General features: G+C 39.3%; 1 protein-coding gene across 4 annotated transcripts in view; it reads left to right on the top strand.

Moving 5' to 3' along the window:
• Positions 1-12,424, top strand: part of FAR1 (fatty acyl-CoA reductase 1) — a 43,788-nt gene extending 31,364 nt beyond the window's left edge. For all 4 annotated transcript variants that reach the window (XM_063332146.1, XM_063332145.1, XM_063332144.1 and 1 more), the window contains exons 10-12: positions 5,100-5,229; positions 6,664-6,791; positions 9,440-12,424. In XM_063332146.1, coding sequence (XP_063188216.1) covers positions 5,100-5,229; positions 6,664-6,791; positions 9,440-9,602 — 421 coding nt within the window. In that variant the 3' untranslated portion in view covers positions 9,603-12,424. The remainder of the gene's footprint in view (positions 1-5,099; positions 5,230-6,663; positions 6,792-9,439) is intronic.
• Positions 12,425-27,071: the final 14,647 nt, after the last annotated feature.

Below are 27,071 nucleotides of genomic sequence, written 5' to 3'. Positions count from 1 at the left end.
GCACAAGGTTTCCAGTTTGGAGGAAAGAGATGGGAGTTTCAGCTAAAACAAGCTGTCGTTCAGTCACTAAGGCTACTCAAATGCATGTGAAAGAAAAGCTTTGAAGTTTGATAGCCAGACCACTTCCAGGGAATATAGTTTGCATTATGTAGTGCGATTTGGTTTTTTTAAGCATTTAAAAAATCAGGACTCTGCAATAGAAGCAGTAGAAGTAAATAAATATACAGATGCAAGCAAAAGCCAGACGTGCAGTGTTAAACCTGATGGGCTTCATGTGTTGACTAATAATAGAAGAAATTTGAGACAGATCTTTACTCTTCTACGTTTTTTCCTAGTCTTCTGGCTCAAAGTACTTTGAAAGCTATTTTAACTGATGGGCTGGAGACAGTCATGGTATAGGGATATACTACTGTTGCTGTGGTCATTCTGTCCAGTTGACAGAATGGTTTTAATTACCAGGTAGTGTGTACCAGGAAGCTTCTAAAGTCTTGGAAACATTTCTGGAGATTCCTCAACTCAATGCCGTTCCGAGTGAAGAAGGGCTGGCTTAATCTAAAATGTGGCCTCTTCCATCACAATTTAGCAGAAAAACTTGAGCAGTATAGTAAAAATGTATTAAAATCAACACAAGAAAATTCAAGTACTGTGCTAACTTGACAGGTCAGTAGCCCTCCCTCTCTGTGCTGAGTCTGAATACACTTCTGAGGCCTTTATTGTGTACAATATAGGAAAAACTAAGCAATGAAATTACTGTGTAGGTTTAACTGTACTGTCATACTTTCGGAATGCTTTACTGCAACTGAATGAGAAATTTTTAACAAGTGGAAGAAATAGATCGGGCCTATGACCCATCAGAAGTAAAGGATTATGTTCGTAATTAAAAAAAAGTTCCTGTTCAGGGTTTTTTGAAAACTTACCTGTTGAAATCTTTCTGCGATATGATACCATTCTTTTGCACCTCGCTTGTGGAAGCAGTGTTTTAGTGAGATGGAAATCTTCTTGCTTTTTTTGCACCTAGTTAAAGCTTCTTGAATTTAACAATTCTCTGATAATATTAACAGTTAAGGAAAGGGAAGGAAGAAATAATGCATATAGTATGTCTTCCAAATTTTATAGAAAGAACATGTACAGTGACGATTGGCATAATGAAGATTTAGTGTTTTATACTAAATAATGTTACGGCATTGTGCAATTGTGCACGTTGTGTGACTGTTAACAGCATTGTGCAATTACATAAATAGTGGTGATAATCCTTAGTATCGAAGTTTAAGATAGCAAAGCTTATTAATTGTCTGATTAACTGTAATATAAGGTATAGTTCTCTCTTGTAACTTTGCATAGTGCTTAGCACAACAGGATCATATGTTATTTAAAAACAGCTCAATATGTTTGAAATCTAAAAATCTCTTTAAAAACAGACACCCAGCAGATGTTTCCAATTACTCTGGAAGAACAGAATGTGGCATGAAATATTTAAAGTTGTAGTTCAGGGGTTTCTCCAGCAATTCATTTTCTGTTACCACTTCATAGAAAGCTAAAGGGAGGTGTGGTTGATGTACGTAGCAAGGTGTAAAGGACTTAATTTCATATCTCTTAATTTCAATGTAAAGCTTCTTAAAAATTAACAGGAAGTACCTTTTTTGTAGTTAGTGTCTTACAAACCAGAAATGAGTAAAGAGTACACTTTTATTGAATAGATTAATATGTTTTTTCTTCTTGGAATTACTTTTAAGTTGTGCTTTTAAAGGAACCACAGAGCTGCTGGAAAGATAAGAATTCCAGTAGTACGTCTTACACTTCAAAATTTACAGCCAAATGAAAATCTTAAAACAAGCTTTTGGATTTGTCTTGTTATGTATTTTGGAGGAATCTTTTAAAGACACATATATAATTAGCTATGTCTAATGCTTACGCAGAGACTTGCAGATTGGCAGCCTGTAGATCCACTGAAGGATCAGTCTGTATTTAGCATCAGAACTGGTTTTAGCCTGGAGACAATAGACTTTTTCAAAATGCAGTTATAGCCTTAAGCCAGGCCACTTTCAGTTGTCTGGTATAGAAACATGCCCACCTAACTTACAGATAATTGAATTAACTATTGTTTAAAAACTTTAGTTGCTGTGATGTGCTTCTCAAACCGTTGTAATGTATTTTGTGTTAATGGCAGTAAGGACTGCCTAGTAGAGGCAAAATTTTACCTAGTATCTAGGTGGAAGTCTTGCATACTGTCACACTGACTTGCTGACTGCCACTGATGTTCGGTTCTTTATGATGATCAGCAGGTGTGACTTTTTTGTCTTCAGCTTATGAAGAAGCTGTGATTCAATGCTTGATATTACACTGACTAGTTATGTATGGCTTTGATATTTATGACTTGTATCCAATGGCTATCTCCAGAAAAACCTGTGAAGTGTATATTTCAAAACTACAGGTTGAGAGAGAAAGCTTCGTTATGTGTATTCGTGTTCTCTTTTGGGTTGTGTGTGTATTCCCATTTGCAGGAGGAATATGGTGCCATTAAAGCTATAAAACTTAGTCTGCCAGAGCTACGTAAGTGTCCACTAAATGACACTCATTGCTGACATCTCTGAATGAGAGCCCTTTTCTTTTTCTTCTACTCAAAAAAAAAAAAGTGTAGTTTCATGTGGATTTAGTGCAAACTTAACAAGCTGTCACCAAGAATGTTGGTCCTCTTCTGCCAAACTTTGTGATAGATCTGGCAGTTGAGAGGATGTGGGGATGTTTGATTCTTTTGGCTGATACATCAAGAAGCTAACCCTACAAATAAAAAAAAAACAAAGGAATTTTCCATTGATGAATTGAATTAGCTGGTTCTGTGGCCAGTCAATAAATCCAGTTTGAGTTGGAGGGAGGGAAAAAAATCTGCAACTGGGGTATAAGAACTCTTTTAGCAACTTGATTTTTTTTTAATTTTTTTAAAGAAGCTTAGCTGTACTCTAAAACCATATCCATAAGCAGAGACAGCAAGAGTCCCAGCAGATGTTAGTCTTTACACTAGTTTAAATTTAATTTGTTTTTTGTTTACAGAAAAGAGTGAAAACCAATGTCAGTGGCCAGTAACAAGCTCAAAATGTACACTTGTCTAAGCAGATATTCATTTGCTCCATTTAGTCTTTTGCAGGGGCACAACTTTTCTTAGAAAACTGTAGCAGTATAAGCACTCTAACTAAAACTCAGCTGCTCTTCCATCTTGCCATAAGAATACAAATTGGGGAGGCACAAAAGGGCAAGGCAACTAAGTTAAACAATCTTAAGACTGTCAGTGGACAGACCTCTGCAAAAAGTCAAAGCCTTTTGCCAGCGTGTCCTGTTTGTCACTGTTTTTATCCAGACCATTTTGCTATGGGTCTTTCTGGCTTATCTGACAGAGAGACCTTTGCTTCCAAAGTTTCAAGTTCTTTTCTGAATTTTTTTTACTTAACAAATATGCCTTTTTTTCTTTTAAATGTTCAGTCTTGTTAGCACAGGATATGTTTTGGCTGCACAGACTATATTCGTAATTGTTTTTTAATCAGAGGAATTCTGGTTCAGCTCAGCTCCCACTGTTGCCACCTTGCCCAACTGGTGAAACTATAAACAGGTGTTTGAAAGCATCTAGAAATGTCTTCTAATAAAATTATCTGGTGGTCTAAAATTTGAATACAACTCTGAATTAGTCTGTAGATAGGTTCCCATGGGGTTTAGGGAAAAATATTTGTGCTTGTTATGCTTTAGAGATACTCTACTTTTTCAGTGGTCTCTGCAATTCGTATTACTCCACTTCATGAGAAGAAAAAGAGGCAATTTTGATACTCTCTTAGATGCTGAGATGCCAGCCATTAGTGACAGCAGGGGACACAAATGCGATGCAAAATGCTTTCTTCAGAAGGGTTTCTGGGACAATGTGCTATATCCCTTCTACAAGTATGAATGCATCAAGGCAGCTTTCAGAGAAAAATTGGTGGTTTTTATTGCTTCTACGAACTTTATTGAACAAACCTTAACTTCAGAAAGCCATTTGCTGTTAGTGCTGGGTTATTCTGCTTTTTTTGCCTCCCCCCTGCCCCTTCTCACTCTGTGCTTAAAATGATCAGTGTGTCCTGATATAAGGATCAAATTGGAAGCAGGTTATATGATACTAGTTAGTACTTACTGAAATTGAGTGACCGTCTCTAGCAATGTAACACTTGAAACAATTCTCTTGTCATAAATGTGGGAACTTTGCATCTGAGAGACTGGATCATTCACATTTTTGGGGGAGTCCACTTCAGAGAGTCTGATCAAAAAGAAACTTGCCCAAATTGATCCTTATAACATAATTTCTATGTACTCCAAGTGATGGTTTTGTAGAGTTGCTTCTTCTGCATAATAAGGAATGATGGAAGGTATTTCTGCATATTTTGAGGTAGCATAGAACTGACCACCTAACTAGCAGGATCTGCTGTGGTCTGCATGTGCTCTTAAATATTTTCCTGCCCTTTGCAGCAGAAGCAGTTGGGTTAAGAGGCTAAGCCATGTTTCTGGTGGTTTTAAGCCTTGATCTTAGTGACCATAATAAACCAATTTTGTTTTGTTACAGAGATCTGGTCTCGCACAGCGTGCAGGAAGATTGGGGAAACTTACTCCCTTGCTTAAAGCTGTCATGTGCATATGTTCTGCACTGTGCAATTTGACTCTTTCATGAAGTCAAATTGTTCAGTACAACTAGATATTCCAGTGTGCTGAAGTGAAAAGTACTCTTTGTCTATATCCAAAACTAAGAGTTACCAACAGAAGACAATGTTTTACCATCTATTCTTTCTTTTTTTTTTCTTAGGGAAGAAACTTACTAGTGCACTAGGAAGTAGGATTAGGATAAAAGGATTATCTTATGATTTCTGATTCTATATAAAGATTGGACAGCCAAAGTCCACTTTAATAATATGCAGAAATATCCCATTGATCTGATGTAACGTTATTTGGGTACATAGCAAGATGGGATATGTTCACATAGGGGTGTGGGGTTGGAAGGTAAAAAATTTACAATCTCACTGCCTGTTTTTCTTTTTTGAACTAACCTTTACCACTGTAACCTGTACATTCCATGCCTTGGACTGTAGGATGATGAAAACAATAACACGTCTTCATAAGGCCATGACGTTATTAGAATACTTTACCAGCAATTCTTGGATCTGGAATACTGAAAATATGACCATGCTGATGAACCAGCTACACCCTGAAGACAAAAAGGCAAGTAGCTGTGTGATGTGGGTGTGAAGACGGAAAGTGAACTATAAGCTCATTTATTTCTTACAATTTTAAAAACTCAGATTCCATTATGCATTTGGAACTGTTTTGTCATTTTTAAGATGTCTTTCCTATTCAAGGGTTTTCCACAATCTAGTTCTATAGGTAAGTAGAAGAAAAGCTGCTGGACTTCTGAATAAACTGGCTAAAATTAGGAAATAGAACAGCTTTTGGTGATTCTTGTGTGGAGAAAATTTCTGCCCCTTTCCCCTTCTTGCCTTCCCCCAGCAACTTGAGTTCAGGAAAAGTTTTAAAAAACAAAACCAAAACAACCCCAGAGTTTTGGACTGTTAGTATTTTCAAAGAGATGAATTTTCAATAGGATGTGCATACAGCACTAAAGAACTAATTGAAATAACGGTTGAAACTTTACTTTCTTTACTTTTACATTCTTGCTGTGAAGATATATTATGGCAAATAAAGTTTAATTGAGAGATTCTGGTAATTTACCAATCCTAGAAGACTGTTTAGCATGTATGTATTTTATATCAAAACTAGAACTACAGGCTGACTTGCAAAGAATGCTAAATTACAAAGACTTACTGTGAGAGATTTTCTTCAGAACTACAATGGGTTTATATTTCATCATACATTATAACACAGCTGCCATGCTGTTAAGTAGCTTATTTGGAAGCATGGACTTGGGCATTTAATGTTTGTGTAACAGCTTTTAAAGCTCCATACAGTTTTACTGCACAGAACTATTTGCTTGGGATCTTATAATCTTGCTTATTCTTTTACCTGAAAGAAAATTGGCAGAGTTAAAAACCTGCTAGGAAAATCTTCGTATTTATTGGGACTTAAATAGCTGATACTGTCGAATCTTGAGCTTAGGCAATCGATACATGAATGAAAAAATTGCATTGTGAATATACCATAGGAATTTCCTGTACTGAGGAAGATACATGGTGGTTCTTAAAATGTAGCTGTACAACTATAAGCACAGCTAAAAGAACTCTGCATTTATCAAATAGTGAACTTGGCACAAAGCAGTGTTTATTGCATAGCATATTAGAATTATTTTGCTTAAAAGGAAACAACGTAATAGGAAGTAGTTATTTCTAGAGTGGAATTCCTTACAGACAGGCGAAATGAGAAAGCAGTACACTTGAAAGTGGAGGGAAGAATATTACTGCTGAGGAGGAAAAATAAGGCATGAAATGGTTGAAATTTGGAAGAGATGGTGTAAGAAGTTGGTAGTTGAGTCAGAAGTGGGATCTAAATCTGGACCATTCTTATGATTAAGGACAAGATAATTCCAGTTTGTCTTTGCAAGAATGTTACCTGGTATAAAGGCATTTATTCTTTTCCTTTAGATTATTATATATAGCAGGTGAATCTTAGGCAACTAACAGTGAAAGCTTTTATTTTATGCAGACGTTTAATTTTGATGTTCGACAACTACATTGGGCAGAATACATGGAAGATTACTGCATGGGAACAAAGAAATATGTGCTGAATGAAGAAATGTCTGGTGTCCCTGCAGCTAGGAAACACTTGAATAAGTAAGTATAAATTTGTTTTCCTCTGTTTATATTTTCTGTGTTTTCCTGCTCTTGTCAAGTTTTGCTTTTCCGTGTTATGACTTAATTGTTCTTGATAGCACCTGTTTAGGTCCTCCAGAATTCTGTTCCAGTCCAGTGGTCTGGAGTGCTCTCTAAAGAAGTCAGATGTCCTCTTTCTTGTTCTGTTTCACAGAATCGCAGAATGGTAGGAGTTGGAAGGGACCTCTGGAGATCATCTAGTCCAACCCCCCTGACAGAGCAGGGTCACCCAGAGCAGGTTGCACTGGAACGTGTCCAGGCAGGTTTTGAATGTCTCCAGAGACGGAGTCTCCACCACCTCCCTGGGCAGCCTGTGCCAGTGCTCTGCCACCCTCAAAGGAAAGAAGTTCCTCCTCATGTTTAGGTGGAACTTCCTATGCTCAAGTTTGTGCCCATTACCCCTTGTCCTGTCCCCGGGCACCACTGAAAAGAGCCTGGCCCCGTCCTCCTGACACCCACCCTTTAAGTATTTATAAGCATTGGTAAGATCCCCCCTCAGTCATTTTTTTTCCAGACTAAAAAGACCCAAGTTCCTCAGCCTTTCTTCATAAGAGAGGTGTTCCAATCCCCTAATCACCTTGGTAGCCCTTTGCTGTACCCTCCCCAGCAGTTCCCTGTCCTTCTTGAACCAGGGAGCCCAGAACTGGACACAGTGCTCCAGGTGCAGCCTCACCAAGGCAGAGTAGAGGGGGAGGATGACCTCCCTCGACCTGCTGGCCACACTCTTCTTGATGCAGCCCAGGATGCCATTGGCCTCTTTGGCCACAAGGGCACATTGCTGGCTCATGGTCATCCCGTTGTCCACCAGGACTCCCGGGTCTCTTTCAGCTGAGCTGCTCTCCAGCAGGTCAGCCCCAACCTGTACTGGTGCATGGGGTTACTCCTCCCTAGGGGCAGCACCCTACACTTGCCCTTGTTGAATTTCATAAGGTTCCTCTCTGCCCAACTCTCCAGCCTGTCCAGGTCTCTCTGTATGGCGGCACAGCCTTCTGGTGTGCCAGCCACTCCCCCCCGCCCCCCCCCCCCCCCCCCCCCCCCCCCCCCCGCCTCAAGTTTTGTATCATCAGCAAACTTGCTGAGGGTGCACTCTATCCCCTCATCCAGGTCATTGATGAATGTATTTGTTGCTCCTGAGTTGCTGTCAGTATTAATAATTACAGTATTAGTCTGGGATTATGCTTGTAGCTCTGATCACTAGTGTATACTGTAATCCAGGTTTCTGATTTTACCCAAGTATCTTTTGGAAGATTGTTGTTGAAGACAGTTGTAGACTTCTTGGTTTGTCTCTCCAAAAAGTGAAATAAAAGTGATTAATCTTGTTCTGCAGTACTGCTTCACATCTGCTCTCCTGATGGCACAAAGAGAAGTGGTCTGGGTCATTACTTGTGTCATTCTTCTAAAGATAAGGATTTGCAGCTGTAGAGTGGATTGGCATATGTTACTATTTCAGATGTACTTTTGAAAGATGGTGATCTTTGATAATGGGATAGCTGAAGAAATGTCCCTTTCTGATTTTTTTTAATTTAATTTAGATGCTCTTAAAAAATGCATAGAATTTTAATACAGTTGCCATTCTCTGTACAAAGGATCGTACCAAAAATAACATGGGAAAAAGTCTTGTATTGGAGCAGCATCTGGTTGCCCACAGCTCTCAGTTTATAAGTGGATTATTTTGCAAGAGGTTTAGGTTTTAACATAAATTTACTGTGAAGTATTAAGTTGGTCTTTCTTGTTACTGTCTAGCTCTTAACTCTAATCTGAATTTGAGGAGTCCACTGCTTCAATACTAACCAGATATGGCAGCCTAGGGGACCTGGCTTCTCTAGCAAATTACTGAGTAGAATTTTTCCTCAAATAGAAAAGTGGGCTTTACAGAAATTTAGACTATTTTTTCTACAAATATGGTATGTAGAGGAAGGTCTGCCTATAATAGCACCCAGCCTACCTGTAAAACAAGGTAAGGGCAGTGAGTATTTCCTTAAAAAGAGCTGCCTTTAAAATGCAAATTGTCATGATCTACTGAACCAAAGGGACTGCTCTGTTTCTAAGAAATCCGAACAAATTCTGGTTGCTGTTTGTCTTGAAGCTTCCATCTTTACATGTGAGAAGATGGCTAAAAGTAACAGTTGCTCTAAAAGGGCACTTAGTTTCTCCTAATATTTAAATACAGTTCCCTGAGAAGGAATGAGTTCAAAATTTCAGTGAAGACTCTGGGCTCTGTGTCTGGAAAATCCTATGATATTTGGTTTTTTCCTGTCAGCAGCAATTGGAGTTACTTCTACATATATATGAATTTTAAATACATGGAGGGGAGGAGGGGAGTTCATAGTGTTAAATACTTCCTTGGTTTTGGGCTGGATGGCAGCCTTCTATAGGTGTGTGTGTGACCTTGGCTTTAAGAGGTTTTTATCAAGCAGCTATGAAGCGGAAGTTAGCTACAGGGCATCAGCTTACTTCCATCACACAATACCACTCATAGTGTATCTGGAGATGAATAGATGAACAAATTAGATTCTACATTAGAAGTTAAGTTTTAGAGTGTTTCTTTTTTCCTGTAAGTCTTGGTACCTTGGTTCTTAATTATTTCCCTTTTCTTTTTTTCCCCTTAGGTTAAGGAATATACGCTATGGCTTCAATACAGTTCTTGTGATCCTGATCTGGCGTATCTTTATTGCAAGATCACAAATGGCGAGAAATATCTGGTACTTTGTGGTTAGTCTGTGTTACAAGTTCCTCTCCTACTTCAGAGCCTCCAGTACTATGAGATACTGAAGAAAAGAATTTAGCATTAGGACATCTATGCATATGGTGATCTAACTGCACAAAGCCTGTAACATGTAGTCATCTCACACTTTGTAAAAGCATAATTTCATCTTAAATTGGAGTGCGAAATACACGGTATGGTATATGTAATGTTAGTTGTGTATCTTCCTGGAAACAGAAAAAATAAAATGGTTAAGTGCCAGGTTGAATTGGCATTAGACAAGCATTTAAATAACTTTAACTCTTTGACCTGGGGAAAACACTTTAGACCACTGACCAGCATAACTGTGCAATTTGGAACGTGTTTGACTGAAATCTGCCTTAACATAACTTTTTTCTTTTAAGTATTACTCCACATTGAGCAAGATAAATATTGACTTAGTAGTTACTAGTTGCTGTAGACCTATTTATTTGAAATTCTTCTAAATTACAAAGGGTTTTGCAAGTTGCAAAAGTGTATAAATGATGGTGGATCTCCTGGAAAAAAAATATTTGAGGACTTTTGTAATTTGTCTCTACTTTTTGCCACTTCTTCCCTTCTTTTCAAAGTAGGGATGCAACAACGGTGCCTACTTTGCTTTAAAAAAAAAAAAAAAAAAGGGGGGGGGGGAACCCCCAAACCAACCTTCCTTAATTACTGAAAGGCCTTTTGTCCGATCTGGTCTTCAGAATGTGCTTAGTGATTCAGTTCTATGCTCAAAACTGGCTGCATCCAACTTGCACTTCTGTCAGTATGAACAATTTGCTTCTCTGAAAGCAGAACTGATTCTATCATTGAGTAGATAAAAGGAAATGTAACCCTGAGGGAGGCAAAAATAAAGTCATTGACTGTCCTCTTTTTTTAATGATTTTTATTGGGAACACAGAGCCAGCACTTGATTGTTACACTTCTGACTTCAAAAGGTAAATGTATTTGAAAGGAATTTATTATGCGTAGTAGCTATTTATATTACTGGTAATAGTAGTTGGACAAATTATATAGGCTTTCATTAAGAGATATACCTGTTTTTAAATTCTAAGCAATGTTAGCAAATACTTCATGAATTAATGATTATTTTTTTTTAAAAAAAATCTCCAAGCTATGAAATTTGATGCATGGACAACACCAATGCGTAAGCACACTTTCTCATCCCTGCCCCAATAAAATCTCTCACTTCACTGGGCAAGCAGAGCAAGATGCACCTTGCTTCAAAATGAAAGTATGTTAACAATTCTTCCATCTATCTTTTAACTTAAATTATTAGGTTTAAATCTGAAGAAATCTTTTTTTCCTGCATGTTACTTTGTTTCTGTAGGGAAAATATTTGGAAAAATAGCAAGTTGTAAGAAAAGATTGAATCCTTGTTTAAGGCAATACGTGAAGATCCCTTTAGATTTTGATTGCACAGAATTCTGAGAACACTGTAATTGTCCTCTAATTGATACACTGACCAGCACCCTGGCCCAGTGTTTCTTCATTAAAATCAGTTTATACTGACAAATATACTCTTGAATCTGCTTGGAAAGGCAAATAATGACTTAATAACAGAAGATCTACATTATACTTGCCCTTGGTAGTTTTTTTGTCCTATTGGAATTAAGTATGTAAAGAACTTATTTTGCTATTCTTGTGAAAACTCTTACTTTAAGGAGAACACCTTTCATGCAGGTGTATATCTCATTTTGAAAAGATAATGGCTTCCTTGTTGAAGCTAAATATTCTGTAGTAAGTAGTTAAGCTGTAATTCCTTTTTAAAATTACCTATGTATATATAAAGCTAGTGGTGAAAAGCCTAAATGGTCTAGGACCACACCTTGTGTGAGAGACCTCTGACTGTGGCTGAAAATAAATTATGGCTTCTGTGATTGAAGATGTTACACTTTAACAAATACATTAGGTTTATTACATTTTTAGTTGCCTCCCCAAGTATCTTACTAGACCTGAAAGTATGCTTAAGCATTCCTGCATTGTAGACTTTTTTTTTTCAGAGGTGCCTACTGTCCAATGATACCCCTTGTCCCATGTTGGCATGTGGCTGAAGTTTGCAAAAGACAAATACATCATATTCTGGAAATGATTCTGTGAAGCAATTCACTTAAGAATTTTGGTTGTTTATAACTATTATACATGATACTCTTAATGTTGCTTTGTTAATACTGAGAACTATGAAGCCAATGAACTGATTATTTCTGGTCCAAAACACTGCTTAGAAGTCCATTCTTTTGAATAAATGATGAAGAAAAGGATTACTTTAAACATAAGGGTATTTAACCTCTACTCTTAAACATTTGCCAATTCAGAAATCCAAATTTTTTCCCTCTTTGGAGACCGTGGTTCTGTGCACTATTGGTATCTTACACAAATTCATCAGTCATCCTATTTAACTGACAATAGCTTCAGTGTCACGTTTATTACATTAGTTTTGTCACTTCCTGTGGTCAGTCTGTGAAATCTATCTGAAACTACTGGGTTTTTTTCCATATCAGAACCCCGTTCTCTTGCAGTTCTTCATACCAGTGTCTGCACATAACGGATGTGGATCAAAAATATACTGAAACTGTATTTTGATACAATAAGCTAGACTTGCTGTACTGACTAGCAGGTTACAGGAGGTATTCCAGTTGGTTAGATAGGAAGAAGAGCAGGCTGCAACAACATGATCACTTAACAGTTACTGGTATTTAAATTTGGGACCAGGAAAAAAATTACGTTTTCCTGTAATGTTTTTCTCTGCTGTAGGAACAGATGTTTGGAAACAAATGCTAAATCTGTGAGCTTTTATAAGACATAAACAGAAATATTGGGTGCCTTTGTTTGTAAACCAAAAATAAACAAATCCCTTGAAAGCGTTGTTACAGTGTTTATTGTATTTTTGCATGTTTTTAGTCTGATATATGGAAAACAAGTAGATAGTATAAATGCTATCTTAATATACATGAATGTGTTCTTTCCTTTTTGAGAACTTTGAAAAGCACGTTAATGACTAATGCTGCATTTTAAAAAAACAAACAGAAAAACCTTCACAATCAAGGTGTGATTCATCGAGGCAAAACAAAGAAGCCAACAATCCCCACCACCACTGTAAACCTTCATGGGGTGATATCAAAACATGTGGCGAGGTATGCTTGGTCATGGTGACTTCCTTGTATGTCAGCTAGTTTTCTCCTCACTGTTATTGCCTGCTCACTTCTAGTATTAGTTTCAAATTTACATAAACGGGTGCTTTTTCATAGGGTTTAAAAGGGTCTTGTGATTTTTGTAATAGCTTTTGGATTAACTTTCCAAGGAATTGCAAGCAACTACAGCTATTTGTAGCATCTACATTTTGTGGTGAGGGAGGAAAAGGTAGCATTCAGTTAGTGCATTAGCAAAATGGCTTGATATTTTGGTTTTTAAACTTAACTTCTTGGAATCTCTAGCTTTCGTGGATTTGTCCTCCTTTTATTAAGAGCACAGTTCTAGAGATCACGCGTGATCTGTAGGCGGTGTTTTGGGGTCTACCAGCTCTGAAGGATAATCTTTCCTTTACTTGACTTTAAGACTTAAACTACGAAAGAGATGGTTTTTGTTGCTCTCTCTAGCTGATTCAAAATTGAAAGCAAGAAACAAACAAAAACACTATCCCTAATGTGTCTCATGCAGTTAAAATTTTGCCCTTTTGTCATAGGACAGCATTGTACTATGTACATATATGAACAACAATCATATGTTGTTCAAAAACAAAGAACAGGTTTATAGAGGTAACCTGGATCTCAGAAGTACCCTGCACAGAGCTAAGAAGGATAACTTTTATAGTATTTTTTACATACTTCACGATCTGCTGAGCAGATTTTAAAGCAGAAATGAAGAGATGTTACCAAAGAATGGCTACTCTGGAGAAATATAAGTGAATTGCTTTGAAGTATATTCTTGCTGTCTGTCAGTCTTTTTGTGTGGAAGTATGTGTAATTCATTTTGTCTAGCCTGGTGCCATTCGCTGTGTATTGGAGTAAATCTCTAGAAACTGTGAAATAGTTCCAGTGGAGCTGATAGGAGTTGTCTGCTAAGTTGTTCTTAATATGTGCCGTAACATCATAAATTTAGAAGCAAAGGTTGACAGGTCTCACTTATCACTTTAAGTTCTAGGTTTTCTTGCTCTCTTCTAGAGTATTCTTCAGAGCTTCTGCAGACAACTCTGTCCTCCTTTCTGTCTGCAGATTGACTGCAAGTTAAAGGTTACTTAACCGAACTGTGAGCTGCTGCTTTGCCATGTTGAACTAAATTTAACCCTGCTTCCACTTTCAGGATATTTATAAATGCTTTCCTCCTTAATGTTATCTTAGTGCTTTTCTTCAGTGCAGAGTTGAGAGTTGCTTTGGCTTTCCCTGCTCTGCAACAAATATGACTCGCTGATAGATAATTAGTAATTATGCAACTGTCTCTTCTGGAATATGGAACAACGACAGCTTTGAGCAGCTTTTATTCTTACTATGAGAAGCAGGAGAAACCGTAACTAATTAGTGAAAGTTCCAACACATTAATGCACTGAATAAAATTGGAATGCTTAGAGCCATGGGCTCTAGGTAGGGTGATGGGACTTTTTTTACTCTTAATTCAGTTATATCCAGTAATTGCAAGTGTAGTGATTATTACCAGAAGCCTTTCATTTCATTCTAACTTAATTGTTATACCTTTCAGGATGGTAATTCTGTAGCCATTATCACTTCTGAAAAATTAATATCCTGAACACATAGAAGCAAGGCCTCTTTTGATTCTTTATGAGCATATAAAAAAAAAAAAGTATGAACTTACTGTAAGATTCTTTGAAATGAAAAAATTAAAAACACTACTTGGTTAAAACTTTCTGGGATGTAGAATGAGCGTCAAATCTTAAATTGCCCTTGCCTCATATGGTAGGAGTTTCCACAACATCCTCTGTGGGTGCCCTATCTCTACTGTAGAAACAGCAATTCAGTGTACTACCAGGAGTGTCAGAAGGTAGTTGTGGTATTCTCGTTTCAATCAACAAACATCTGATTTACCACTTAAGTGAAAATAATTCACTACTTAACCACTGTTAACTTTTATATATCATGTCAGCCTTAATCCAGATTCAAGACAGCATCATATAGTTGAATATTTTCATCCTTATGAAACACGATATCTCATCCTTTCCTTCATTCCTGATAAAATTATCCCAGAACTGCATGTCTAGGGACACAAATAGTTGTGCTTACTGTTTTAGGTACCTAACTTGGATGGAACTCAAGAATCCAAAGTTAGGAGGCTTGATTTTCCTCTATTATACAATTTTCTTGGTATGATTCAGAATCATAAGGCAAGTGCTTAAAATAAGCAGGGACTTCTCAAAAGCAGTCACATTGTGGGGTGGGGAGAGAAAGACCTGCGGAAATGAAAGGAAATGGTTAAATTATGGGAGCCGGCTGAGTGTTGTTAATATTTGTTCTTAGCATGTATGTGGAATTGGGGCTGTGTTGACACTGTATTGCGTCACATGGTTCATGTTCTGCATTGTATAGAAAACTTGTGGTCCAAACAGATGAATCAGACAAGAAGTTAATTCGAGTCGAAGTGACCAAGTCTGTCACCAGCACTTACTGGTTAATGTACTCTCCTGGGACAGTGCTTATTCAACTTAAAAATCCAGTTTGGAGAGGGACAGCAGCTAAAGATACGTTTGGAACATGGCTGACAGTGTATGAAAGTGTGTGAGATCTGTGGGAAGATGTTTACTTTTCCAATTTACGGGATAGAAATCTTCTTGGAAGTTAAGTTATTTACATGGCATAAAGCGTCCTTTATGCCCCCACAATGTCCCCCACAAATACACGTTAGTCACTCCTATGAACAGACTTTTTAGTCTGTTCAGATGGGCTTAAAAAATTTCTTGTACTTCAAGGAGGTAACTAAATTTGAACAAATTGTATAGGCTAGAACAAGAGGACTTGATAGCTACTGAAAGTCCTTGGCAGGAAGAATGGAGAAATTTGTTGATCCACTTGCTGTGCTGTACAATTTCTTGCTTCGTGTTCCTTCAAGGACTTTTTATTTGGTGTGTTTAATTTTGAAGTCGTACTTAAATTGATAGTTAAATTTAATTATCCAGTTCTGTGAAGTTACTTTTACTTTGAGAGACACTGGTTGGTTTTTGTTTGCCTGTATCTTTCAAATCTTACCTTTCCTCTTTCAGAAAGGCTCTCCCAGTTTAGGTCAGGGACCTGCTATTTGTTGCATAAAGCACACAGCACGTACTTTCAGAATCTTACGCCTCGTAACTAGGGTAGGGATTCAAGTCTACGTCAGGCTGGAGCAGCACAGTCCTCCTGAAACTGTTGAGCTTTCACTGAGTAACGGAATTAACAATATAAGCTATTCTGCCTGTTAATGCAGCCTTCTCCACGCCTGCAAGAGAAAGAGCTCTCTTCCAGATACGACAGTGGAGGACCCATAAACTGGTTTCCCCCAGGCATTCGGTTTGTTTGCTGGCAGACCTCTTGTCTATAATCAGCTACTTAACACAATCTAATGTAAGACTCATAATTATCACCTTTTTCCTCTGTATCATGTTGCAAGAGTGACAGTCGAGTAGGCTGCTTCCATGTTTGGGTCTTAGGTTTAATCTCCTCTTGCTGAAAGTGCTTTTTTAAAAGGAAGGACAGAGCTCTGGATTTAACTATGCTTCAGTAAGATCTGGTACGTTTGGGGTACTTTATGTCAGGTTAGTTTGCACCGAGCAAACAAACTCGTAAAAACTGGTGGCTCCTTTGTTTTCCTCCCCCACTCGGATGCTACCGCTGGTTCCGCTGCTATCGCCGCCCACTCAGCTGGCCGCAGTTGCAGTGCTCGGTCTCGTGAGACGAGGGGATCGTATGCTTTTGGTTGTCAACGCTGTACTAATGCCAGGCACTGTAGAAATCAGGGAAATGGCCACTTTTTTTAAGAATATTAAATTCCGATTCTTGGAAACAAATGAAAGGCTTCTAATTCTCTTGTGACAACACATATCAATCTAAATTATGCACTTATAAGGTTACTCAGTGAGCAGAGCATGTTTTAGTAATTTTCAATCCATGTGTGTGGTTTTAAGCCACAACTAATCTTTCCTTGTCAGTGACACCTGTGGTTTCCCTCTGTTAAATATTTGATTTGGAAAGAAAAACATGCAAGGTAAGTTCCACTCTTTGTGACTCTAATTTAAAACCAAGCCTATCCATTTTTAATAGGAACGTGCTGCATTTCGCCTAGTAAGTCACCTTCTGGATGAATTAGCTGCTTCTGTGCTTGTTTCCGCATTCCATGCAGTTTCTGCGTTTCAGAGCAAATAGGTGCTTAGCACCTATATATGAGTTCAAAGAGCATGCAATGTGACTTAAAATTCTACAGAACGTTAGGTGGATGAAGATATTTTAGGAACTTACGCTTCGATAGTTTTCTGTGAAGGCTTTCCTTGTAGCAATCCTCTCTGGTCGAGAGAGAGAGAGCAGTTGCATTTTTTTTAAATGTTAAATGGTCTCAATTTTATGCCAGTCTCTGCTATTATTGTAGAGAAAGAGGAAAGTACCGATATGAGCTAAACCACTGATGGGAAATCCTAGTTATGTCTGAATTAATGAGTTAAAATCTTTTTCTGATAAAAAGAGAGTACTGGGAAAACTCAGAGATGCAGAATATAGAGGCAGTTGGTGCTTTTTTTTCTTCAAGGTTATTTGATAGGTAGTAGCACAACCTTCACTTCTAATCAGAACTTTACTGTAACTTTTGTAAGCAAAAAAGACCAGAAAGCAAGTGCAAACACATCAGCCAGTCCTTCTTGGCACTTCTTTCTTTCTTTGTTTTAGAATTAAATGCAGTCTTGTCTCTTTAGTCATTCTGCTATAAACTCTTGGCTTTTGTGCTTCTTGTTTGTCTTTTGCTGAAATGTCAGGAGTTACTACCCCGCGTGCCAGCAGTGATCCGTGCAGCTGGCACAGAAGCTGAATGAGGGATCTGGAAACAGATGCTCCCTTCGCTCATGGTGGCTTTACAGGTGCTTGGCATGCAGGTTTAGTAATTAACTGTTTCGTGGCAGGCGTCTTTGAGTTGGATATGTGGTGGCATGGTGAGATAGCTTGCCTGAAAGGACCATCTCTTCAGGCTCTTTAGAAAAAAAAAAAGGAAATCCAGAAAAACCATGCTGAGTGGAAAGCCGATGTCACTCGCATACTTAAAGTGATACCCTTTCTGAATCCTGCGGCATTGTTGTCACCCCATCAGAACGTTTTTTGCATTTTCTGTTAGAAAGCTATTAAAACATGACAAGTGAATATAATGGCTTGTATCTTGATGAATGATTTTAATCTTTAAAGCATGGAATCTGCTTATGGGTCATCTTTCTACTGATGAAACATTGGGTGGCTCCTGTTTTAGGATGGCCTTCTTAGAAACCCGGGTGGGAGAGTTTAGAGCAGGTAGTTACTAGCATGTGGTGCTGCAAAAACACCCAGGCGTTGCACGTTAACTGCTTGGGGCTTTGGGGCAGGAGAAGAACAAGCTCACTTGGGCCTCAGTGATGCTGAAAGAACGAGCCGCCACCAATTTAAGCTGAGAGCACCTGCTGTTAGTCTTCCTGCCCAGTTTGTCTCCCGTCCCTTTCGTGGGTTTTTCAGGGTTGATGGCTACCGCATCTTCTCACTCGCTCTTCTAGAAGCTTTTGCTTGGTCTCTTTGTCAGCAGCAGTTTCACAGGATTCCACAGGAATTTGGTCACAGATGGAGTGGGGACGCAGGCTTCAGGTAAGAGAAAAGTACAAATGAGCAGTTTGCATAAGGAGAGAACGGAAAAGGCTCAGAGGTTCCTCTGAATAGCGGCTTGTTCGAACTGACCCCCGGTGAACTCGCTGCTCTACTTGTTCATCTCTTCTGCATCATCCGTGTGCCCCTCTGAGCGGACTTGGAAACACTTGCTTCCAGAGGGACTGCTCGCTTCCTCCGCTTCACTGCGCTTCATTAAAGCGTTTGGCCTCAACTGCAGGCCTTTTGGTCACGGGCAGCAATTTTCCTTTTTGCTGTTGGAGCATATACAGTGTGTTACCGGGTGTTCAAATGTATTTCACAGCTTCTGGGTTTTGTAGAACTTCTTGAATGTCCTAGTAAATATGTGGTAAATAGCTTTCTCTGTGTAATGCTTTATGTCTTCTCAGTACATCACTGTTCTTTAGCCTGGGTAGCTTGGGAGGCTAGTGCAAATTCCTAGGCATAGCTCACCAGGAGAACATCAATGTGACTTCATGTGCATATAATCAGCCCTCTAACTTACAAGGTAAAAAAATGATTTTTTTTAAATGTAAAATGTGTGAAGGGAAAAACTACAGGGTGGTTTTTTTTTTTTTTTGTTTCCAGCTATCTGTGATACTATGCTGTCTATTAATTTTTGGATTTTATAGGATTTCTCAAAATATATATACAGTGCACACGGCTTCTGTTATCCATTCTTCTGGTCTGTTGCTAGTTTTATGTTCCCTGGAAATAGTCTTTTTTGGCAGAATACTATTTAGAACAGGTATATCCACGGCGGATTTGAGTCCTCCTGTTTCTTTAGAGTATCACTCAGTTGTGTTAATCACATTCTGGACATATATAGTAATTTGCAAGTGTTGTGTAATAATTTGAAAAATCTCTGGAGTGTTTAATGTGTACATGTCTCATAATCTCCATAAACATGTACATACGTATAAAGAGCAATATATATATTGCTAGTCTTTCTTCTTATTTTCTGTTTTTGTTCGTGACTTCTGATTTGTTCTGTCTGTGGCTCTTTTTGGAACTGAGAGAGGAAACACTTAACCAGTGCTATTTTCACACCAGAACTGCTTCACAAGGAGGCTAAATATAGAATCCCTGTGCCGACTTGGGCCATCTGTTGGGCGCTTGGCTTGCGTCAAAACTGCACTAGTCCAGTACCTTCTTAAGTCCTTCTGCTGTGTCGGTGCCGTGGTCTTCGTGCTGGCTGTATGAAAGAGGGATGTTTGGTCGGCTAGTCTGGATACATGCGATTTGAAATTCTCTGGGGCTGACTGATGCTATGCTATAGAATTAAATGCTCTTAAGCTTGTGTCCACTGGTGAGCTTCTAAAGGAGGCTTTTGATGCATACACCAATGATAGATGCTAAAACGTTAGTAGATTCGACAAGCTTGTGATCTATCAAGCGGCACCAGAACTGAAGTGGGGGAGCATGGGTTGTCACCGGTGTCTCGGCATAGATGTGGAAGATGGGAAGAAACATTTCATCCTTATTGCAGAAATTACTTGTTGAGATGCGTCTGAAGCCTTTTGCCCTGCTACCTTTTGAAAGCAGGAAGTACATGTGCATAAAAGAAATGAGAAAGTGTTAAAGTTTCAAATTTTATACTGATAGACTAAATAAAGCTTGCATAGCTCGTGGTAGTACTTGCACTTGTCTGCAAGAGAGGTGGAAAATGAGAGTTAAAATGGAAAGCAGATGATGAATCACTGTTCTTGAAATATTTGTACTCTTGTCTTTAGGGTGGAAATTATAACTGCTTTAGAGATTGCGTTTTGAAAGTAAACATTCTTACTAAGTTATTGCAAACACTGATTTTTGCTCCTGCAGGAGCTGGTTATGGTTTATTGGTAAAATTGCTGTAGGATGACTTCTCTTGGGCTGTTTAATTCTGTTCTGTCAAAATGAAGTATCTGAAGAAAGAAGAGGTACAAAAGCTGTAACTGAAATGTTGATTGTATTGCAGGTCTTCAACAACAGACTCCTGGCCACTGTCTGGGATGTCTTGGAACTAAAGTAATTTAAATACGTGTGATGTTAACTGGTAAGGTCTGTTTAGATTTAACTGCACTGACGTTTTGAACCGTGTGCATTAGTAAGCTTAGCAGAAAAGCGATATTCAGTGTTCTGAAGAAGTGACACATGAATACTCTCTTTATGGCCTCAGACTGTAACGTTATCGTAGCGGAGTTCTGGTGCTTCTGTTCTTTCACCTCTTTTTCTTTAGCAAAGAATGGCTGAAGATCAGTTGTTTGTTGGAAAGTAAGAAACACAGAGCCCAGATCTCTCTTACCTGGCAATTCTTTAGAAAGAGACTGCCTCAGGAGACTTTGTAAGTGGCGCATTTCTACCAATATAGCGTTTTAAAAAGTACTAAAGTAAATAATCTATGCAGTCAATACTTTTCAAATAAATTGAAGCTCAACACTGTACAAACAATACCGACTATATTGAATAGAAGATTAAAATACTAGCTCCAATTTAAGTATTTCCAAATGAAAATCATCCTCTCTAAATGACACAATTTGCTTATTTTTTGTGCAAACTCTACAAGCATATATGTATACATACAAGCATAAGTATATACACACATATATGTACACGAATGTATGAATGACTTTTCAATTTCAATCTTTGTAGCAAAAGCTTAAATGCTTGCAGTGCAAGCTGTACGAGAGGATTTTCACCACTTTACAGAACTGAAAGGTTTATTGTCTCCATCTCGTCATTCTAGGTATGGTAAATGGAGTGTGCAGTTTAGAGCCCTACAGTTGTGTTTGTGTTGTTAGTTACTGCACATAGGGAAGCTGGCACCTGTATTGTTGATAAGTTCTGCTCCAGAACAATTGAGCTTTGAATAGAGAGGATTAATGAAGACTGAAAAATTAAAACCTATGCCATAAGAACTATTTTTCCAAGTGCATTAAGATATGTAGGCTCTAGTTTGTTTACTGTTAGGTTTGAAGGCTTGACAACTGGTAAATGAACTTGCAGAGAGACGGTACCGGAGTCTTAAAAATCCTCTCCGCACATGCTTGAGCAGGTAGCAATAAATGCCAAGGTGAAAGAAGAGGAGCAAGTTCAGTTGCATTCCATGAAAGGCGCTTTCTTCCTGCCAGTTAATAAAACGACCTGGGAGCTTGTAGCTGCACACATTTGAGGGGGGGGAAAAATTATTTTAATCTTACTTTTTCTACAGCTCTGTAGGAGCTGTGTTCTCGAGCTAGTTTTCAGAGCAAACTTAAAACGCACAGCTAAGCAGCGTTTGAGTGAAAGTGCTGATCCACCGTTAATAGCGATATTGCAGATGCTGTTGCTTCAGTGAGTTTATGGACTGACAACTCATTTGAATAGAGAGAGCAAGCCAAAAGAAGAGGGTTTTAAAACAGGGATCATACAATGAACTGTTGTTGCAGGCGGACTGTTAGGTAAGCAGCGATAAATAGATCGAGTGCATGTTGATGGCGGTTCTTGTGTGCTCCGTTTTTGAAAACTTAATTGTGCCTTCTGACAAACACAGCGTTAGTCCTGCAGGGGCTGCTGTTGGCCTCTTGTCTGACTTCACTGGTGTCATGTAATTGCGGTGAGATGCCTTGGGACGATACCTAACCTAGTGTTTCACACACCTGTTTCTCTCTCTTGCTACCCGGTAAAACCGCACGCTGTCACTGTTGGCGCGGCTCTGCCTGCAGAGATGGGAAATACAGGAGATTCTGATGACCGGCGCCGAGTTGCTCAAATTCCTGCAACGTGGCTCAGAGGCCCTGTTGTCAGGAGGCTGTCGGCGTTTCCATAGTAAACTCTTGGTCTGCAGCCTGAAGCCCGTCAGGGTGGAACTTGGCAAACAGGCCAGCCCTTATTTTGCTGCCGTCGATCTCAACTGCAGGAGCACAAACTGGAAGAGCACAGTGAGTCTTCCCAGGAGTTTCAAACAGATATTGTATCAAGGACACTTTGCGTGACAAAAACAACTCTTTTGAGGGATTATTACACGCACACACACGCACTCTTTAACATTTTGTTGGGAAAGAGGATTGTTCTGATTAAAGAGAATTTTTCCGGAGAAGGGAAAATGACTAAAGAGGCAAACAGCCCGGCTCAGACGCTGTTTGAGGTTGTCTAATCAAAGCTACGCTGCAGCAGATCATTTGATACACAACAAACTTGGATTCTAAAAGCAGCATTTATTACTTCAAGAATTTTAAGCTCGCTGTAGTAGAGAGCTGTACACTAGTGAGGGCTGCAGGGCTTGCTGGGAAGTTTGGGCGCCAGCAGCAATCTCGCGATGGCAAAATGGACCTTCCTCTGGGCACAGTTGTTTCTGGATGTCCATATGGTCAGAAACACGCGTGAAATGAGTTGATTTGGGTTTTTTTTTTTCTTGTCTCTGTTTTTAAGTTGTTTTAGCCACCCTGCTAATTCTGACCTCTGCGATGGCCGCTCATGCAATGTTTATTGAGAGATGAAATTCGGGTTTTCTTTATTTAATTGTATCACTTAATGGTAGAACTTTGTACAGTAAATCAGGTATTTCAGAGGGAGGAATCTATGAGGGTAACTGGAAAAAAAAATAAATTAAAAATCTGAATTTTAAGAAGATTTAAGCCGAAGTGTACCCGAATTCTGTTGTCAAGGTTTTTCCACATTTATGAAATCTAGAGAGTTGCTTTGTGTGTGTCAACTTTATTTTTAACTTAATCTAGGAAGTAGGAAAACGTTGGCTAAACACAGCTCACAAACAATAAAGGCTGTGAAAGCACAGAAAATCAGCCTCTAACCAGAAGCTCCTTGTGCTCGGTGTTGGATCCTGGCCCATAGGATGGGCTCTGTGGCACTGCAGCGTTAAACCCCAGTTTACGTGGTGGTTGAAAATGACTCAGGCTGAACACACCTATTAAGTAACCACCTTGCGTGATACTTTCCTGCCTGTAACAATGGAAATACTGGAGACGACTTGAATTATTAACTCTTCATAATCCTAAATCTGGCATCCTTCGTGCAAGTTGAGAGAGGGTTTGAAACTGCAGAAACCTTTTGGTTTGCTTTCTTGCTACCTGGCAACAATTCATGATTCCAAAGAATGTACGAGGCCATGGAGGACCTCTAACATTGCAGGTAGAAATACAGGAAAAAAGAATACAGAAATTGCAGAAAGAAAATGGCTCTGTTCGTCTTGGTGGAGAAAAGCACGCAAAAGATGCAGAAGCTGCTAAACTGAAGGAGTTGCCTGCTGGTAAAATCTTGAATGTCAGTGGCAGTGCTTCCCCTGGCTGGCTTGTGATGTTAGTCCACAGCCCTGTTATGTCTCCAGTTCTCAACACCACACACGGTTTCAGCCTTTTTTTTTTTTTTTTTTTTTTTTTTTTTTTTGGTAAGTTACTCTGGAGGTTAAGATGTGTCTCGCTGAAGTCCGATATACTTGGCTTGGAGATTTATCTATCCCACCCCGTTTCCTTTTGTCCATCTGTCCATACACATATGTACCACACGAGCTTTGTATGTTGGGCCTTTTTTTTTGCATGAAAAGATATCAAAAACTAGACTTTACCCCGACCTCTGCTCTAGAGAAGGTAGAGAGTTCCTAAATCATGAATTAGTGATGCAACCCCGTGCATACTGCATTAGGGCAAGGAACAGTGCAGCAAGTGATGTGTGCTAATTCAATATAAACTAGCACAGAGTGGCACAAAACTACAGTATTCTGCAGTATTTGTGAACTGCAGTGTTCTGAGGGCTTGACGTGGCACTTTCCTACATAAAAAGGGTTGCATTGTGCACAAAGTTGTGAAAGAAACACTGCTATTCAGTGTGTTTCAGCTGTTTATCTGTAGGGAGTTAGTATTTGCTGTCTAGTTTTGGTTTTGTTTTGTTTTAGAACTGGCCAGAGATGTTGCGTGATCAGCACAGCGCTCCTCACAAACACGTTGCTGACCCCCGTGGCAGTGAAGTCTTAAGTCACGCGCGTACAGAATTTGTAGGTAGTTTAGTTCTATCTCCTGTTCACATCAATTTAAGAATAAAGCTTCTTCGTTTGAGTTTAACGCTATGTTTGCATTGGTTGAATTCCCGTGTCTTTTTGAGCCGCGAATAAACGTACTGACCGGTGTCCTAGGGCCGCATACCACTGTGTTAGAAATAACTCTGCCTTGAAGAAAGAGCTGACGTTAAAACTTTCGTGCGTAGCTTAGGTGGACTGTATTGCAATTGTTCTGAGTGGAAAGAATTTAGCAGCTTCAACTAACGATGATTGTGTAGAAGAATATCATGCATCTGCTGATAAAAGGCAAAAGCCACTTCCTCTCTTTGAGCGTAGGGCGGTTTCTCTAATGTTCTGTGATGGCCATTAAAGGCCTTTGGTTTTTGACTGTATTGCTGCAAGAGAATTGACCAGTGGCATAGTTCAGTTTTCTACCTCCTGAAGTTTCACATAGGCCCTGGAACTCCTTTAAGTTCACTTTCTTAAACTATTAAGACTCTGTTGTGATTGTTTTGTTGCAATGAGCTGCTTCGAGCTTGCTCTGGCCTGTCATTGCAGATGTGATAGTAGTAAGCTGGCAACTTCGCCAAGTCTTGCTGAGAGTTGAGATTTATCCCTTCCAAAAGCAGACGTGTGGTGTACATCCATGTCTCTCCTTCACAGTATCCATCATCACATTACTTACGTACCACGATGTTTTTTTAGTAGCTCCATTATTTAGCTTTTTTGCTTTGGCTCTTTTTGCCTTTTCTCATCACAATTATTTTTGCGAAGACCCGTGTTTGCACGTTTGAAGTACTGAAGGCAGACTTCTCGTTTCCTACTCGCTTTTCAGAACCACACCTACCGCTGCAGAGATGGGGAATCCCCTCAGTTTCAGTAGAAGAGTTTTCTACTTCCCCTCTTTTCATTCCACTGCGGGGTATTTACGGTAGCCCAGCGTATGTTGCGCCCCTGCCTGGAGGAGAGAACTCGTAGTTTCATTGTTGGTTGGTAATACCGAAGCAGCGCGTCCCCTGCAGCTGAAGATACCATGGGTGGTTGCGTTGATACAAGCTGCTTTCTAAGCCTTTGCTGCTTGGAAGCAGGAGGCTAGTTATGGAAGTAAGAAAAGAGGCATGTTAACACAACTTGAGAATTCTAAGCTAGCTGAAGCTTAAACCCAGATGATTTTGTATCGAGGCATATACCTGTACAGGACATACACCAGTAGGATGAATCCTACTGAGGTTTGCGGTGTGGGGGGCAGAAAGGGTTTGTAAATTACTGTCCCTTGTACACGTGACATTGAGAATGAGATACAAAACTGGAAAAGCCATACAAAAGTCGTGCAGCAAGGTCTGTGCTGACTGCGTGTCGCCATTATTCATAATGGGGTTCTTTGATATGATTAGATAATGTCACAGATTTGTTGGTTTTCCTTAAGCCTTCTCTGCAATCATCTTGCAAAGTCTATTAAGAGGATTATGAATTAGACTTTCTGATAAGACTTTGTATATCTCACTGGATACGAATGAGGCTTGTCTTGCAGTACAGAGGGGAAACAATTGATTTTTATTTCTACAGCTACTTGCACGGCTGCACATTTATAATACCAGGCAATATCAGACTGTCGGGTGTAGATCAGCCACCTCTGGGACAGAAATGGTGTTGCTCTGCCATCTTATGGCAGAGCTGAAAACGGAACCCAACGCTCCCTACTTTAGTTTGAATGAAGATTACTTTATGCATGGGGCAGCTGGAAGAATAAATATGAATGCAGTTGATTCCACTATTGGCTGTATTTTAATTATACATAAAGGAAATATCCCATCGTTGTTCAGAAGACTAAGTTCTGCTTTTAACTTTGTTTCAGATTTCTTCTCTGTCTGTCTTTGTGTCTCCATTTCCATATTTAAAGGTGAGGACAGCGAATCTTGCAATCTTTCACAAAGAACCCCACAACCTGACTACCCAGATTTCAGCCTGGGAAGCACCCCCAAAGGTTTTTAAATCCACCTTTCTAGAATCCTGGCACAATAGGAACAGCTTTATGAGCATGGGACTTTGTCACTGTTCTCTTTTCTAGCTTGACCTCTCAGTTTAAACCAGTAACTGAAGGCCGTGAACCTGCTCTCTGATTCTCCCTATGCGATTGCATTTTTCCCTGCATCCTGAAAATAAGTTATTTAGCCATGGAGCCCAAGCCTGGCCAAGAGCAAACTGACCGTGGCTGTGCGCCAGTTTTCTGTAACAGTGGAAGCTGGTTTCTGTTGACTGATCAAGAGGAGATGCATGGGTTACTTTGGAACTTCCTTCTCCTGGACTTTTAAGCTAGTTTGACAAATCATTCGTCTCTACTCGTCTACCTTTTGGACTCAGTTCTGTGTCTTTATGGCAGTGGTACCCTCTGTGGAATAGGCTGCACAATGATACTAGGAGTTTTGGACTGCCGGTCCTGAACTCAGCAGGCACCTGGAGTGCCCTCCTTTTACGTCCTGGTCTTGATGTTGGTGTGAGGTGCAGACGCTGTACTGGCAGCATGGCTGTGCTAACATAATACATTTTTATCTTCAGTATGTTTCTGAAAAAGCATGCAAGAATTCATCTCATCGCTGTTTGCCTGAGATGGTGTATTTATGTATTTTGAGCATGTTTTTTAAGCGCTGTAGCAGTGCAAGTGTTTTTCCCACGTTAAAATCAGACATTAAAATGTATTTGCTATGCTCTACAAAAATCAAGTAGCTTGCTGGATTTATTTT

The sequence above is a fragment of the Chroicocephalus ridibundus genome, chromosome 4 (genome assembly GCF_963924245.1).
Source record: "Chroicocephalus ridibundus chromosome 4, bChrRid1.1, whole genome shotgun sequence".
In the NCBI taxonomy this organism is placed as follows: domain Eukaryota; kingdom Metazoa; phylum Chordata; class Aves; order Charadriiformes; family Laridae; genus Chroicocephalus; species Chroicocephalus ridibundus.
The sequence above is the reverse complement of the archived record's forward strand: the minus strand, read 5'-3'. Positions and strand labels throughout refer to the sequence as shown.